This window comes from Stigmatopora argus, chromosome 9 (genome assembly GCF_051989625.1).
Source record: "Stigmatopora argus isolate UIUO_Sarg chromosome 9, RoL_Sarg_1.0, whole genome shotgun sequence".
In the NCBI taxonomy this organism is placed as follows: Eukaryota; Metazoa; Chordata; class Actinopteri; order Syngnathiformes; family Syngnathidae; genus Stigmatopora; species Stigmatopora argus.
The window spans coordinates 17,133,921-17,148,546 of record NC_135395.1 but is presented as its reverse complement, the minus strand read 5'-3'; the positions used below and the strand labels follow the sequence as shown (position 1 = coordinate 17,148,546).

Below are 14,626 nucleotides of genomic sequence, written 5' to 3'. Positions count from 1 at the left end.
CGTGGCGTGAAGCATTTTCATTACTTTCCTAAAATACTACACTAGTTTTCTCTCACATTGTTTGTGTACAATAGTGACGTATAAACTAAGTCACGCCGAGGCGTCGCATCTTGGTGACGCAAGAGGTTTCGCTAACATGGCGGCTGAAGGCGAAATGAACGGTAATGGTGAACTCGCAAAGCTTTCACATTCTTTGAGCAATGCTAAATAAATTAGGAGTGATTTTGCGCATCGTGTTGACGGTGTTTCGAGTGGTGATTGAGCGGATATGTGCAAAAGATGAGCGTCAGCGCTGGGTTTGAGGACAACCGTGACTCCCCCAAGCTAGGCTAACTTTCATTCAAATGCAGTTTTTCGTAAGAGAGCAAGTCTTCTAAATTTCTCAATTAAATCGAAGTTACCCAAAGTGATCTTAAATACTCTTACTAATAATTCCTAATGGGACAGTGGATTTTCCATCGCTCTCTTTCCCCACACATTTGCACATGCATCTATTGGTCATGGAGAAATCTTAAAATACTTATAATAATATGTCCAAATAGCGTATTTTATCAGGGACAATGTATGCTATGAGAATTTTGAGAATTGCTGACCCTACATTGGTGCAGGTTCCTCATGAAGCATGATATATTGTCAGACTTTTCACTCTACTGTATTTTAAAATGATCATGTGTTATTTCATAGCCATGGAGATTGGCGAGGAGATGTCAGATGAAAAGCCAGACGCCGCTCCCTCCTCCCTCCTTCCGTCCACCGAGGACGAGGGTGGCGATCTCCCTGCCGACTTTGAGCGTCTATGGAATGCCGCACACGACAACCCGCAAGACTTCACAAGTTGGACCGACCTGTTGCAGTACTGTGAGCAAGAGGTGAAAACTTTCATTCAAAGCAGAAAATGTATTTTGCTCTAAAGGAGTAGCGCACGTATACTTGATTGTGCGTTGCTTTTTTTCAGGGCCACATGGGTGCATCACAGAGATCACTGATGGCTTTCCTCAACCGCTACCCACTCTGTTATGGTTATTGGAAGAAAATTGCTGATCTGGAGCGTCGTGCCGGTAACAACAACAAAGCAGCTGAGGTACAGAAAATGAAAAAAAAAAAACAAATAATCGGATGAGGAATACTGTAATATTGCAGTGTTACCTTTATGTATGGCATATCAATGTATTTTAGTGTTTTGATAAAAGTGTGGCATTGACCCATTGCGTTTTGTTAGTTGTGTGTTCAGGGTCTCCAGTCAATACCTCTGAGCGTTGATCTGTGGATTCACTATATCAATTTACTGTTGGGTACGCTTGACATGAACCTGCCTGAGTCACCAAAGCGTATTCGCAGGTGAGTAGATGTTCAAAAAGATTGTACCGCTTTTTTATAGTAGCCATAGAGCACATGTCTCAAACCGATTCCACCAAGGGCCGCAGTGGGTCCTGGTCTTTGTTCCAACCGATCCAGTGCCGACATTTTAACCAATCAGGTGTCTTCTAAAATAAGTAGCACCTGACTTTAATTAACTGATTACACTTGCAAAAGGTAACCCCTTGTTGAGTTGAAATGAAAACCTGCACCCACTGCGGCCCTTTGAGGACCGGTTTGACACCCCTACCATAGGGGATGACTAAAATGCAGAGAATACAGTAATACCTTGAGATACGGGCTTAATGCGTTCCGGGACCTAGCCCGTAGGCCCATTTACTCGTATCTCAAATCAACGTTTCCCATAGAAATGAACTAAATACAAATTAATTTGTTCCCACCCTCTGAAAAAAAACAGGATATTACAATGGAAAAACATTTTTATTGGTTTTTAATTTACCATCTACTAACAGAGTAACAAATAACTAGTGGTTATGATGTTTAACACTAATATGAGACAGTATGGAATTTTTTTAGTAGATGACCGTCTTTCTGACAGGGCACAGCCTGCATTATAGGTTGTTATCAGATGAAAATCTGTTGGTTTTGTGTCTTACACATTAATTTATCCCCAATTTTCAGTGTCTTTGAGGATGCCGTGGCAGCAGCCGGTCTGGACTTCCACTCGGACCGACTGTGGGATTTGTACGCGGAATGGGAGAAGGAGCAAGGCAACTTGAGGAACGTCACAGCCGTGCTCGACAGAGTCCTCCGCGTTCCCACGCAGCATTACAGCGCCCACTATGAAAAGTCAGACCAATTGGGAAATCCCGCTTGACCTTTGTTTGGACAGAAAAAGTTATTTTGCTTTTTTTAAATCACTGCGCCGTAGGTTCAAAAACCACCTCAACGGCAACCAGCCCAAAGAAGCGCTTTCCCTGGAGGAGTACGAGGAGGTGAGGGCTTCTTGCCATGAGAGTCGGAAGGTGGAGCGCACCGAACAAGCCAAGGACAAGGGGGAAGAGAGGCCGCCGGGCGAGGAAGAGCCCACCACACCCGAGGGCACCGACTCTGTGAGCGGTTTGGACCAGATCGCCCGTCCGTACGAGCGCTCGTCGTGAGCAATGTCGTCCGATTTTTCTTTTAGGAGGAGCTGATGCAGAGGATTCGAGAACACGTTTTTAGCCGCAGAGACGAAATTTACCAGCAAAATGAAATTGAAGTCCGCAAGAGGTGGAACTTTGAAGAAAATGTGAGTCATTGTAATAATACGTGTTCGTCTAAATTCAACCATTTTCAGGCCTTTTTTTTAGCCCACAACTTACATACCGTATTTTCACGACTATATGGCGCATCGTATTTTTAGCCGCAGTGTCAGTAACAAGTGCTATTTCTGTAATTTAAACACACTAAGGATGCACCGTTTTTTTAGACGCATATATATTATATATGAATATCGAACCGCAATAGCGCTGGCTACCGGAAGCAGTCCCAGACTCTATTTCCGGTTTCCGGTGGGCAGTGACTGCTGGGGATATATAGTTCTTGCACGCTACACCCACACGCTAAAAACACGTTTTTACAAATGCAACGGAAGCAAAACTGAGTTCGGTTCTACTTTATTTCGCCATTTTACAACTTACTCACGTCGTCATCACCCACAAATCCATCAAAGTCCTCATTTTTCTGTGTCCGAATTAAACAATTGTCCAAATGAGTCATCGAAAACGCTGAGTTTTTTACGTTCGTCCAGGCGGCCACAATCCATTCGCAAATAGTAGCTAGCTAGTAGATAGCGTAACTATTCCGGGGCTGTGTTCCATGCTTCGCAAGGCTGTGTTGATGCCGATCGCCAGGCCACAATCCATTCGCAAATAGTAGCTAGCTAGTAGATAGCGTAACTATTCCGGGGCTGTGTTCCATGCTTCGCAAGGCTGTGTTGATGCCGATCGCCAGGCCACAATCCATTCGCAAATAGTAGCTAGCTAGTAGCCACCTTAACTAGCCCGGCGCTGCCTGCCACCCTTCGTCAAGCTGCGCTGATGTCGATGTATACAGCCCACAATCCATTGGGTGTATTGACAAAAGAACTACATATCCCAGCAGTCACTGCGCAGTACTTTTTCTACGGGGAAAATAGTAGAGTCGGGGGCTGCTTGCCGTAGTTGTGAGAGATGCTGTACCCTATCGACTGGTTTATTTGATTTTATTGTGATAACAATTTTAGTACTGGTCCATATGTAAAGCGCACTGGATTATAAGGCGCCCTGTCTATTTTAGAGAAAATTTAAGACTTTTATGTGCGCCTTATAGTCGTGAAAATGCGGTATTCATCTTTAATCTTCAGATCAAACGTCCCTATTTCCACGTGAAGCCGCTGGATCAACTCCAGCTGCGTGGCTGGCACGCCTATCTGGACTGGGAGGTGGCCCAATTGAACCAAGACACCAAAGACCAGGACAAAGGTGATTCCCACGGCCCAACAAAACCTGAATTCCATAACATCCGGTTTCATGCCAGTGCGTCTGCGTAGACTCCAACCAAGCAGAAGCAGAATCCAACGAAGAAGCGGAAGCGATGACGCCGACTCGGCCGGGAACGGAGGAACCCACGGTGGCCCGGGATGACCACAGGGTTCGCGTTCTTTTCGAACGCTGTCTGATCGCCTGTGCTCTCTACGAGGAGTTCTGGACCAGGGTAAGAGGAAAAACGGGATCCTCCGGGGCCAAAAGATTGGAGTCGGGGTCACGTCCCCGTCCGATATCACCTCAGTACGCTCGCTACCTGGAGACGGACGGCGCGGACGAGGTTCGGGCGGTCTACCGACGAGCTTGCGAAATCCACCTGCCGTCCTCTCCTAACATCCACATACAAAGGGCCACCTTTGAGGAAAGACACGGTGGGAGGAAAGCGCTTGGAATTTTTAGCCCCGTCCTTTCCGCTCGGGTTCTCACTCCGCCGTACGTCGGCCCGTAGGTGACCTCGACGCGGCTCGCCGGGTGCTGGCGGCCCTGGAGGAAAAGATGCCGGGTTTGGTGGTGGTCCGTCTCCGCCGGGCCGCTTTGGAGAGGAGGGCGGGGCGGCTGGAGCAGTCGGAAGCTCTGCTGCGGGAGGCGGTGGCCCAGTCGGAAGAGAAGCCCACTTTGCATGCCTTCTACTCCATCAAACTGGCTCGCTTGCTGCTGAAGCTGGGCAGAAATCCCGACAGAGCTCGAAAGGTTCTGCGGGAAGCGCTGGAGAGGAGTCCGGTGAGTGCGCCCGAGACCAGCAAATACCTCATTAAATGACCCAGAAAAGGGGCTTTTCAGGCGGACATCTGTCCAGTCTGGCCTCAATTTTCACATTTTCAAAGCAACCAGGATGATGTCCATCATGGACAGCACCTCCCAACCCCTGCATGAGTCTGTTGAGTCTCTCCGAAGCTCTTTCAGCAATAGACTGCTGCACCCTCATTGCAGGAAGGAGCGCTTCCGCAGATCCTTCCTCCCATCAGCTGTCAGGCTCTTTAACAAAAAATGGCTGTCTGTTAAGACCTACCGTATGCATGCATATATGTATGAATGTGTATGTATATGTGTCTGTGTGTATATGTGTATATATATATATATATATATATATATATATATATATATATATATATATATATATATATATATATATATATATATATATATATGTGTATATATGTGTATATATGTGTATATATGTGTATATATATATGTATGTATATGTATGTATATATGTGTATATATATGTATATATATGTGTATATATATATGTATGTATATGTATGTATATATGTGTATATATATGTATATATATGTATATGTATGTATATGTATGTATATGTATGTATATGTATGTATATGTATGTATATGTATGTATATGTATGTATATGTATGTATATGTATATATATACATGTATATACATGTATATACATGTATATACATATATATATATATATACATATATATATATATATACATATATATATATATATATATATATATATATGTTTACATATATATTTCAGCAACACACTTATTTATTTATATATTTTTTCATGTATTTATTTATTAACCCACTTATTACCTATCTATTTATGTCTAAAATGCCTTTCCTATTTCTGCATCCTCACCCCCTTGCTACTGTGACAACGAGATTTCCCGAATACGGGATGAATAAAGTTATCCAATCCAATCCAACGCTGACCCGCTAAGCGCCTTTAGCGATCCAAAAGCTAACGGTTACGGTCTCTCGGCAGGATAACGACAAGCTCCACCTGAACTTGCTGGAGTTGGAACTCTCCGCCGACGCCTGCGCCTCAGCGGAGTCGGTTCAACGGTGCGTGACGCAAGCCCTGGCGGCGTCCCTGGCGCCGCACACCAAAATCCTCTTCTCCCAGCGTGGCCTGCAGTTTGTGGAAGAATACAGCGACTCCATCAAGAAGTCAGTCCCTCCTTGGGCGCAGTCGAAAAAGACCTTGTGTCCTTTTAACCCCGATGGCCCTCTGCTCCTATTTCCCACCTAGCGTGGTTTCCGTTTATGAAGAACACCAGAAGCTGCTCGCAGAGATGGGTGGAGCAAAAAGAGAAGCGGAAGATGGGTAAGGATGGAAACACATACATTGTGAGAAGGGAACAAGATTGGGAATTAGAAAAATAACTTCAATGTTAGTGTGCTTTGTGTTTGACATTTTAGGATGAACCCAAACACATTACAACAAGGGTGTCAAACTCGGGTTGGTTCGCGGGCCGCATTAATGTCAACTCGATTTAACCATTTTAGATATCTTTATACTTAAAAAAAAAAAATCGGATTTACAGAACTCGATCAAAAGCCCTAAATATTCAGTTTTTTTATAGATCTAAAACAATGTTTATTTGAGATTATTTTTAGATTTTACAAAATGCTTTTTGAACTAAAAAAATATAAAGAAAAATGGATTAAAAAATTATTGATTTAAAAAGGGGAAAATCAGGAAATATAATATACATCTATAATCTTCATTTGAATTTGATCCTAAAAACAAAGTCGCCACTCATGATTTACTTTCTCGGGCCGCACAAAATAATGTGGTGGGCCAGATTTGGCCCCCGGGCCGCCAGTTTGACACCTGTGCAGTTTAGGGAGTTACGACATTCGCAACACTTTTTTTTTTCATAATGGCTTCAAAGAAACTCTCACACAGACCTTACATCGACAGCGGTCAAAGTCGAACAACTTAAAAAATGAGGGTTGCGCGTAAGCATCTATCGGGTTGCAATATTCCATCTTTTCCCTAAACAACGTTGACGCCGCCGGCATAGGATCGTAACTCCAGGACTCCCCGTGTTAAACCTTCGTACTAATACATTGGGTATACGGTCGATTGGTCGCCCGGAAGGTTATTGATAATTACCATTTAAATCGTTGCTCAGATTCCCTAAATACAAACTGTGAATGACTATTTAGTCATACTTAATGCCCTAGTAATTATTAGGCTAAAGAAAAGCTCCAAATTTCCCGGACTTTTATTGTTTTTGGTTGGAGAACTTAATACCCTGACTGACGTCGCTTCTTAAAGGGACAACGCATGTACATACAAACTCTTCTACACTCACACGTGGGCTCAGTGAAACTGCTCATGGCCATTGTTGGCTTTTATTGATGCGTAGACTGTGTTTTTTTACCTTGTTTTGTCGCCGGTCTTTTGGTCGCCCGTTGTCACGGTCGGGGCGACCAAAAGAGCGGCGACCAATCGACCGCACACGTATAAATTGCATCATCGGCTTACAGAGACAAAGATTCAAAGAAGTCCAACAAGGGCGACGATGGATCATCGGACGTCACTTCGGCAGAAGTGGCGGCCGACGATGCTCAGGCCGCCGCGCCGGCTCCTCCGGAGATGAACGCGGACACGACGGCCCAATCGGGTGGCTACGAAAGCTGGTATCAGGTATGAAAAATGGACTCTATAGGATTTGCACTGTTATTTTTTTTCTCTATTTTTTTTTCATGTACTAATTTGCGTCTCCTCCTGTCAGCAACCACAGTACGGCAGTTATGGCTACCAAAACACTTGGAACTACAGCCAGGGATACTATCCCCAAAGCTAAAACTGTAGGGGAAAAAACAAAAACAAAAACGAATGGTGGACAAAGACTGAAACTAAAAAGACTAAAGCAGGAATTTCCCCCAAGATGGCAGAGGATGATTTCCCCGTAACATTTTCTCTCCGTCCTGCCTCCAGACTTTCATCACTGAAGACCAGAGGTCAAGGGGTCAGGCACACACACACTTATACACACTCACTTGCCATCTTGTCCGTTGAAAGGCAACGAGAGAAAACTGTCACGAGCGCATTTCTCGTGAGGCGTCGAGTCGGTTTTATGCAGAACGTTTTTTTTTTTGTAGATAGCCGTCATTTTTTGATTTTACTACCATTTATTGCAGGGAATATCATACCATCGTTTGTTCTCTTATGTACGGAGTGTGCTTATAGTGTCTGAGTTCTCTGCATCTTTGGATCTTCAACCATTTATGGGGCAAGTGAGTATTTTTTTTTCTTTGTCGTAGGTTTTTAGTGCCATTGACGCTGATAGACGTCCAAACTATTTTGAATGCGAGAGGCAGGCAGCAAATGATTGCGACACTAATCCTGCCAGTCAAAATGAATTGGACATCTAAGCACTTTATGGTGGCCTATGATTGCCCTTTATAGAGTTAAAAAATGGGTTGTATTTGATCTCTGTTTAGTCGTGCGCGTGTGAAATGTCCGCCATCTTGTGTCTATGTGAAAATATAAGCAGCCAGATGAAATCCACCCGAGGAATTTTCCAAGCCAGCTTTATTTCAAGTCAATTAATTGTGCGGACGTCCTCGTCAGTATATCCCGACTTGTAAAAACTGGCAAAGTAGAATCTCACAAAATCAGTAAAATGTCAACTCAATTTAAGGCCCTTTTTACTTAAGCGAAGATAGTTTACAATGCAAGAATCCTTAAAAATGTAGAATCGTGTTCCGCGTTGACCTTTAGGACACGGGGTCAGATGTCAGTTATAGAATCACTATGTACATCTTTAGTCACTGCATTCCAAAACATATCCAGTGAAACATACAACCATTTTGGTCGCCCGTGACGGAACTTCCATCTCCTTCGTCGGACCGCTAAAACCGTCTGACGAGATTGACAAAAAAGCCGCGGGTTCCGGTTCAGTCCGTTTCTCAAGTAGGTGTAGTGGCGGTGGTGAGGTAGGCTCGCAGAGAAGATTGCGCTCACTTTTTGATGACAACCAGCACAGCTGAAGGCACCAAACCTAAGCGGAAGAAGTCACGTGGTTAGAAGTGGGCGGTAGACGAAGCGGCGTGCGTGGGTGCTTCTCACCCAGCTCTTTCAGAGGCTTCTCCATATCCAGATCGGTGTAGTCGTGACGGGGGTAAGGAGAGAGCAGCGTGAAGTCCTGGCCCTCGGGCATGTTGCCGTTGACCTGCACGTAGACGCGGACCGCCGCCAGGGGCTCCTGGGCCTTGAACACCGCCGTCAGGGTGGAGCCGTCGAGCAGGCGTACCTGTAGGAAGCCACCTTTTGTCTTAAGCCAGCCACACGTGCGCACAGACTAATACATACCTGTCGACCTCTGCCGATAACTGCCCTTATAAATGATTATGATTCCCCTTACAAACCCCCCAAAAACCTTACAAACACCGTACGACTCGTACGGTGTTTGTAAGGTTTTTGGGGGGTTTGTAAGGGGAATCATAATCATTTATAAGGGCAGTTATCGGCAGAGGTTGACAGGTATGCATATGTGGTTCATTTGTTGGGTGCATATGGCTCACCGTTAAACTGCAAGCTAAAATGTACCTGTACCGCCGCTATAATCTTTTTTTTTTTCTTCTTCTTTTAGACTCCCTTGTGAACGCACGCTCTCGTTGATCCTCCCCCCTAGCGACAGTGTAATTATGGAGTTAAAATTCTTAGACTTTTTGTACTTTAAGTGTTGAAAGGACCCCAAAAAACACACAATAAAATATAGTTAAAGTGGCGCTAAAGGTTCCGTCAACACCACAGGGCTAACGTGACGCTCCTATTGGTGCGTTCGGGACTCAGCGGTTTTCATATTTTTGCTCACGTTAACGGAGAGCCGTACGCACCCATGAAAAGAGCCACATGTGGCTCCCGGGCCATAGGTTCCCTACCCCTGATTTAGCATATGGAAATTTGGAGTGTGCCTTAGCTGAAATGTGTTATATGTCGTTTTGGGGGGGAAATCATTCAGAAAAATGTTGGGTTTTGAAATCAGTGCCTTATTGTTAGTAGTAGTATTTTTGTGTGCTACTATTTGGTCCAATACTTTTGTTGCTCGATCGGTTTGAGCTGCTAAAAATGCAGCTTGCATCTTGTTTTTTTTCCCCTTTCTTCCCTCTATTGTTTGGCTGGTGGATGTTATGGTCTGAAAAATACAAATATGTATGACCTGTATCCTGGACTCGTCGTATTCTTTCTTAGTCGGGGGTGGGCCCTGAGCGGTGGGTGACGCCGGGGTAGGCTGGACTGGAGCGGTGGTAGTAGTACTCGTGCTTGAAGTTCCTCCGCCCCCAAACTTCAAAGAAGGTAAGACAAAAATCAAGTCCAAAATGTTATCTTGTTTTGATTGAAAATACTGTGTCAACTACCTTTTTGGCTCTCTCCTCCCGGTCTCGGGCAATTTTTTCTTTCACCCTTTGCCTAGTGGGGATAAACCACGGTCAGACGTGAGCCGGTCTGGTTTTTCGGACGGAATAACGGCGGCGGCGCGTCCAACCTGGCCATTTTATCTTCCATCTTCTCTCTCTTCCGCATCTCGGTCAGCTTCTTCATGTCGTCGTCTTGTATCTTGCTGCGAATCTGCTGCAGCTCTTGGCCCTGCTTCCTCCGTTGTTTTTCCTTCTCCAGCTCCTCGGCGCGTTCCCGCTCTCTCCTCTCGGCCTGCTTCAGCCGCATCAGCTCCTCCAGCCTGCCTCGGACGGGGAAAAAGGTAACGGTTTGCAAAAAGAGATTCGGGGCGGAAGGCATAGCATTCTTACGGCGATGCGATGGCGGATTTGAATGATATTTGATGGTAGCGCCTCAAGTTTTCCAAGAAACCACTTACGCTGACCTTTTGACCTGCTGTTGTTTCTCCTCCTCCGTCATGAACTTGTTCTCGGCATCTCCATACTGGCTGACTTCTCCGCTTGCTACTGAGCCAATGAAAAAGAAGGCCAGGCCAGACAAAAATAGAGCAACTTTTTATAGTGTTTCCTATGCAAATGTAGCTGTTAAAATACAATATACATGCAAAATGTTGGCTGTTTTAACCCTTCATAGAAAAGGTGACTATTTTTGGTTAAGCAAAAATAACTTCAACTCAAAAAGAGCCACTTTCTAACTGCGTATTTTATCATCCAAAATATGCGGATGCCAATTTGACATTTTTTATAGCGTTTTTGACAATATTTCAATTTTCAAACAGTTAAAAATATGGCAACTCGTTATGAATATCCTTTTTATAACCGCATGGCAATTTGCAACAGACTTTCTCAGCTGACCAGGTTATAGAAATAGATTTAAAAAAAATATAGGAACCCCAAACAGCTTCAACTCTAAAGCTATAATTCAATGCACTTTGAGAAAGACAAAAGAGGGATGCTCTAGCTTTGGTACACGGTCGATTGGTCGCCGGGAAGGTAAGTGATAATCACCATTTAAATGGTTGCTCAAATTCCCTAAATACAAACTGCGAATGACTATTTAGTTATACTTAATGCCCTAGTAATTATTAGGCTAAAGAAAAGCTCCAAATTTCCCGGACTTTTATTGTTTTTTGTTGGAGAACTTGTTAAGACCCCGACTGAACTGACGTCGCTTCTTAAAGGGACAACGCATGTACATACAAACTCTTCTACACTCACACGTCGGCTCAGTGAAACTGCTCATGGCCATTGTTGGCTTTTATTGATGCGTAGACCATGTTGTTTTACCTTGTTTGGTCGCCCGCTCTCGCGGTCGGGACAACCAAAAGACCGCGACCAATCGACCGCACACGTCTAGCTTTAGTGCCATTAACGGCTCTAGCTGTCCTATGGTTTTGCAATTCAAGTGGACGTCTCGGGCCTTCAAGGAATTAAACGTGTATATAGGTTTAGCGAGTCGCATACCTTCTGCCGCGTCTCCCTGCGTGGAATCTTGCGTGCCGGCCTGGTCGTCGTCCGTTTCCGCCAGAGCAGGAGGCTTGTACGGTTCGTCAATGTCTGGGTCGTTCTCGTGCTCCATTAACCTAAAATAAAAACTGGTTATCTTCTCAAATTCCCTCCTTTTAGGACACCTTTTGCCTTGCGCATTTCCGACCGATCATCCGTCGCCGACTCACCAGTCCATGGCTTGTTCGATTCCCTGGTTCCCGGTGCTGGCCACGGCCCTTTCCCTGTGAAAAGGAAGAACTGTGTAAGCATTTTTTTTCTTCTTCCTTTGTTGTGCTCGATCGCTAAGAATCCTTCAAGCGAAATAGATTAAAGAGAAACGCTAGATTATGCTTGAGATAAAGTTGAAAGGCATCCTGCGCACCTACAAAATTCACCACAAATTTATACAAATGCAGTAATACGCTGTCACTTACGCTCTGTTCCGGTCGAAGCCCATTTCCAAAAGGCTCTCAAGTGTGGTTAAGTCTGCCATTGTCAGCTAAAAAAAAAAAAAAAAAAAAAGTTAACACTTATTTATAATCGAGGTACGTTTATGGAGTCACGTTGGCGGAAGTGACGTCACGAACGCATTCGGCTAGACGCGACTCAACTTGAACTCAGCTTGGGAATTCCGTTTAAAAGCAACTTTGTAACCGGTGAGATAAACCTCACCAAAGTTGCGGTTAATATTCGCCGCTTATAGCTGTCCGGCCGAGTGTAGCTGCCTCAAAAGACAATAAATGAGGCTCAAATTAGCATCGGTGGTGCTAACAGTCAAAGAGCCCGTGCTAACATTAGCCTTCATGTCTACCTTGGAATGAAATACAAATGGCGAGAATACCTGAGCACAGATAAACCCGTCATTCACCAATGCATTACACTTTATAATCCTTGTTAAATATGGAGAATATCCCAGCACCTAAGATGTTTTAACTTCCCTGTCGGAACGACAAATAAAGTAGTTGATTACTCACGTCTCCTCCGTCGCCACACTACGGGAAACGGGGAAGGTCAGAAAGAACCAATGCGGCCAATAGATATTATAAATTCTATTTAGTTGCGTTGTATCGCCCTTAAATCGTATAAATACGCATCTAAACGCCAACTGAAATAATTGTGACTAAAGTATAAAGAAAACTGCAACACCATACTGTATCTGCTTTAGCAAATAGCACTGGCCATTGTACTTAATACTTTGTAACTCCAAATTTAAAGTGTACCAACTATTATTTTACTTTGGACAACCCTCGCCCATGACTATTTATTCCGTATTTGAATATACATGAGCTTGATGTCACCATTTTCAAAGCCAAACCTTCAATTAATATTCTCGGGGTAAAAAAAAGTTGAATGGCCCCATCAATTATATTGCAAAACTATTTTCCTAGTTTGTGACCTTTGACCTCATCAACCCAAAATGTAACCACCTCTCTTCTTTCATATCCTGCAAACAGACAGTCATAGAAACTCCATCTGAACTCTGTAACTTCTGATCTCCCCAAAAGTAATCTTCCCTTTCATATTACACACATATGTTGCGAATTTGATTATCATTTATTCGTTCTTGAGTTATCTTGAACACAAAAATACGGAACCGAATACATGACCTGTGACTTCTTTACTTTTTTTTCTTATATGGTGCATTTTTGTTGATGCAGAAACACAATGACATTTGCTTTCTGAGCTTTATGGACAAGGTGGGTCTGTTACATATTTACAGTAAATGTAATGATTAATATATTTCCCACCTTGCTTTCTTAAGGAGCAGTCAGGGAGGGATCAAGCATTTTCCAATCACATTTCTTCAGAACAACTCTCCGACAAGATTTGTACGTGTTTTCGTGTAAGTACTTTTTTAAAAAGAAACATGTTTTTACACCTTTTTTTCTTGAGCCAATTTGTGCATTCACATCAATTTCATATGCAATGTTCTCATTGACCAATATAATACTTAACAATTTTGCACCCTGTTTTTTTTGCCCTATATTAACCATCTTTTTGACTCTACAGGAAGAAGCTGTGTCCTAAATTTAAAAGGGCAACCGAAGAAATAATGTATTGAATGTTTTGTAAGAAATACGAGGTATGTAATCAATAATCTTTGGGTGGTGCGGAGAATTAGAGGACAATCATCACTGTTGTATCATGTGTCACATCCTGTTAGAAAGTAAATCCAAGTAAGCGATTCTCTTTCAAATTTGTAGCAACGAAAGAAATGGAATTTGGCAAACAATGTATTTTTGTTTGACAGTTAGGCGTGTTATAAAACAACAGGGTGAAAGAAATGGCTGAATGCGCAATCTTGAATTAGTTTATGACCTTGTTTTTTTATTTTTATATACATGTACTCAAGGATATGGCTAAAGGGTCAAGGGTCACAGGTCATAAGAAATATTGTTTGAGTGTTCCGATAGATTACACAATAATAGGAAACAATGCCACAGATTTTCTGATGGTTATATTTTTATTATGAAATTGTGACATGAATGTGTCTTGAATCCCATCATAGATATTTGTCTTTCATCCCATCATAGATATTTGTCTTTCATCCTCCTGGTGAGTGACCCTCGTTTTATTGGTGTCATAAAGGTAAAAATGTAATCTCAAGGGGGCGGGGTAATGAATTCTATTTGACTTTAGGTTTATTACAAGTACTAGATGTTATCACTTGAGGACTGTGATTTCAGTCAATAATTTCTTCAGTCATCATACTGTGACCAAAAGATGGCAGCATTATACCTTGTGTAAACCACTTTTCGGTTTTCAGGGGTTTAAATCATGAAGCTAGCCACAAAAAAAAAACAAATACACATTTATTAAATTAAAGTTGTCTCATGTATGTGACGTCATGTCCTGTGTAAAAACCCAGTGGCCAGATTAAGACAATCATCAAAATCTTAACATTTGATAAAATGTTTTTATAGTTGTATATTTCATTTTCTTTGACATCAAAAAACGAACTTCAGTCTGGAAGCTGTGCTGTTTTTTGGGTCCCACCAGATGTAACAGCATCTCCATATGGGAAAATTTGGCTTCCAGTGGACCTGCTGTTATCTATGGAGGGACACCTCTTAGCATCCTAG

The 14,626-nt window shown here is 43.1% G+C and overlaps 2 protein-coding genes and 1 long non-coding RNA gene across 13 annotated transcripts; 2 read left to right on the top strand and 1 right to left on the bottom strand.

Moving 5' to 3' along the window:
- The first annotated feature begins 95 nt into the window (after positions 1-95).
- Positions 96-8,163, top strand: LOC144082462 (pre-mRNA-processing factor 39). 2 transcript variants are annotated; one of them, XM_077609650.1, is made up of 15 exons: positions 96-161; positions 685-869; positions 956-1,081; positions 1,220-1,338; positions 1,999-2,166; positions 2,249-2,429; positions 2,504-2,608; positions 3,704-3,821; positions 3,890-4,053; positions 4,129-4,255; positions 4,333-4,604; positions 5,623-5,807; positions 5,890-5,964; positions 7,137-7,296; positions 7,385-8,163. In XM_077609650.1, exons 1-15 carry the CDS (start codon positions 137-139, stop codon positions 7,454-7,456), a joined length of 2,082 nt encoding a protein of 693 aa, XP_077465776.1. In that variant the 5' UTR covers positions 96-136; the 3' UTR covers positions 7,457-8,163. The 2 variants fall into 2 exon arrangements, with proteins under 2 accessions (XP_077465776.1, XP_077465777.1); XM_077609651.1 differs by lacking the exon at positions 96-161 and adding an exon at positions 217-356.
- A 6-nt stretch (positions 8,164-8,169) lies between these two features.
- Positions 8,170-12,596, bottom strand: ubxn1 (UBX domain protein 1). 10 transcript variants are annotated; one of them, XM_077609665.1, is made up of 10 exons: positions 12,518-12,594; positions 11,978-12,042; positions 11,732-11,785; positions 11,520-11,638; positions 10,475-10,562; positions 10,145-10,336; positions 10,017-10,068; positions 9,818-9,943; positions 8,725-8,908; positions 8,170-8,656 (listed from the first exon to the last, which is right to left on the bottom strand). In XM_077609665.1, the coding sequence occupies exons 2-10, from the start codon at positions 12,034-12,036 to the stop codon at positions 8,616-8,618; spliced, it is 915 nt and encodes a 304-aa protein (XP_077465791.1). In that variant the 5' UTR covers positions 12,037-12,042; positions 12,518-12,594; the 3' UTR covers positions 8,170-8,615. The 10 variants fall into 10 exon arrangements, with proteins under 10 accessions (XP_077465791.1, XP_077465792.1, XP_077465785.1 ...); XM_077609666.1 differs by having other exon boundaries at positions 10,481-10,562; positions 12,518-12,592; XM_077609659.1 differs by lacking the exon at positions 12,518-12,594 and adding exons at positions 12,155-12,264; positions 12,385-12,495 and having other exon boundaries at positions 8,170-8,908.
- On the top strand, positions 11,688-14,039 carry LOC144082477 (uncharacterized). The gene is made up of 3 exons (XR_013303259.1): positions 11,688-11,805; positions 13,306-13,386; positions 13,554-14,039. It is a non-coding gene; the product is annotated as an uncharacterized LOC144082477 (long non-coding RNA).
- Positions 14,040-14,626: the final 587 nt, after the last annotated feature.

Excerpts from the sequence above, each read along its gene's own strand:
- LOC144082462 (XM_077609650.1), top strand. The coding sequence starts at position 137 with ATGGCGGCTGAAGGCGAAATGAACG. Across the intron at positions 3,822-3,889 it reads CACCAAAGACCAGGACAAAG|ACTCCAACCAAGCAGAAGCA; the intron begins GTGATTCCCACG and ends GCGTCTGCGTAG. Across the intron at positions 5,808-5,889 it reads TACAGCGACTCCATCAAGAA|CGTGGTTTCCGTTTATGAAG; the intron begins GTCAGTCCCTCC and ends TTTCCCACCTAG.
- ubxn1 (XM_077609656.1), bottom strand. The coding sequence starts at position 12,036 with ATGGCAGACTTAACCACACTTGAGAGCCTTTTGGAAATGGGCTTCGAC. Across the intron at positions 11,786-11,977 it reads GGCTTCGACCGGAACAGAGC|GGAAAGGGCCGTGGCCAGCA; the intron begins GTAAGTGACAGC and ends TCCTTTTCACAG. Across the intron at positions 10,069-10,144 it reads ATGGAAGATAAAATGGCCAG|GCAAAGGGTGAAAGAAAAAA; the intron begins GTTGGACGCGCC and ends TATCCCCACTAG.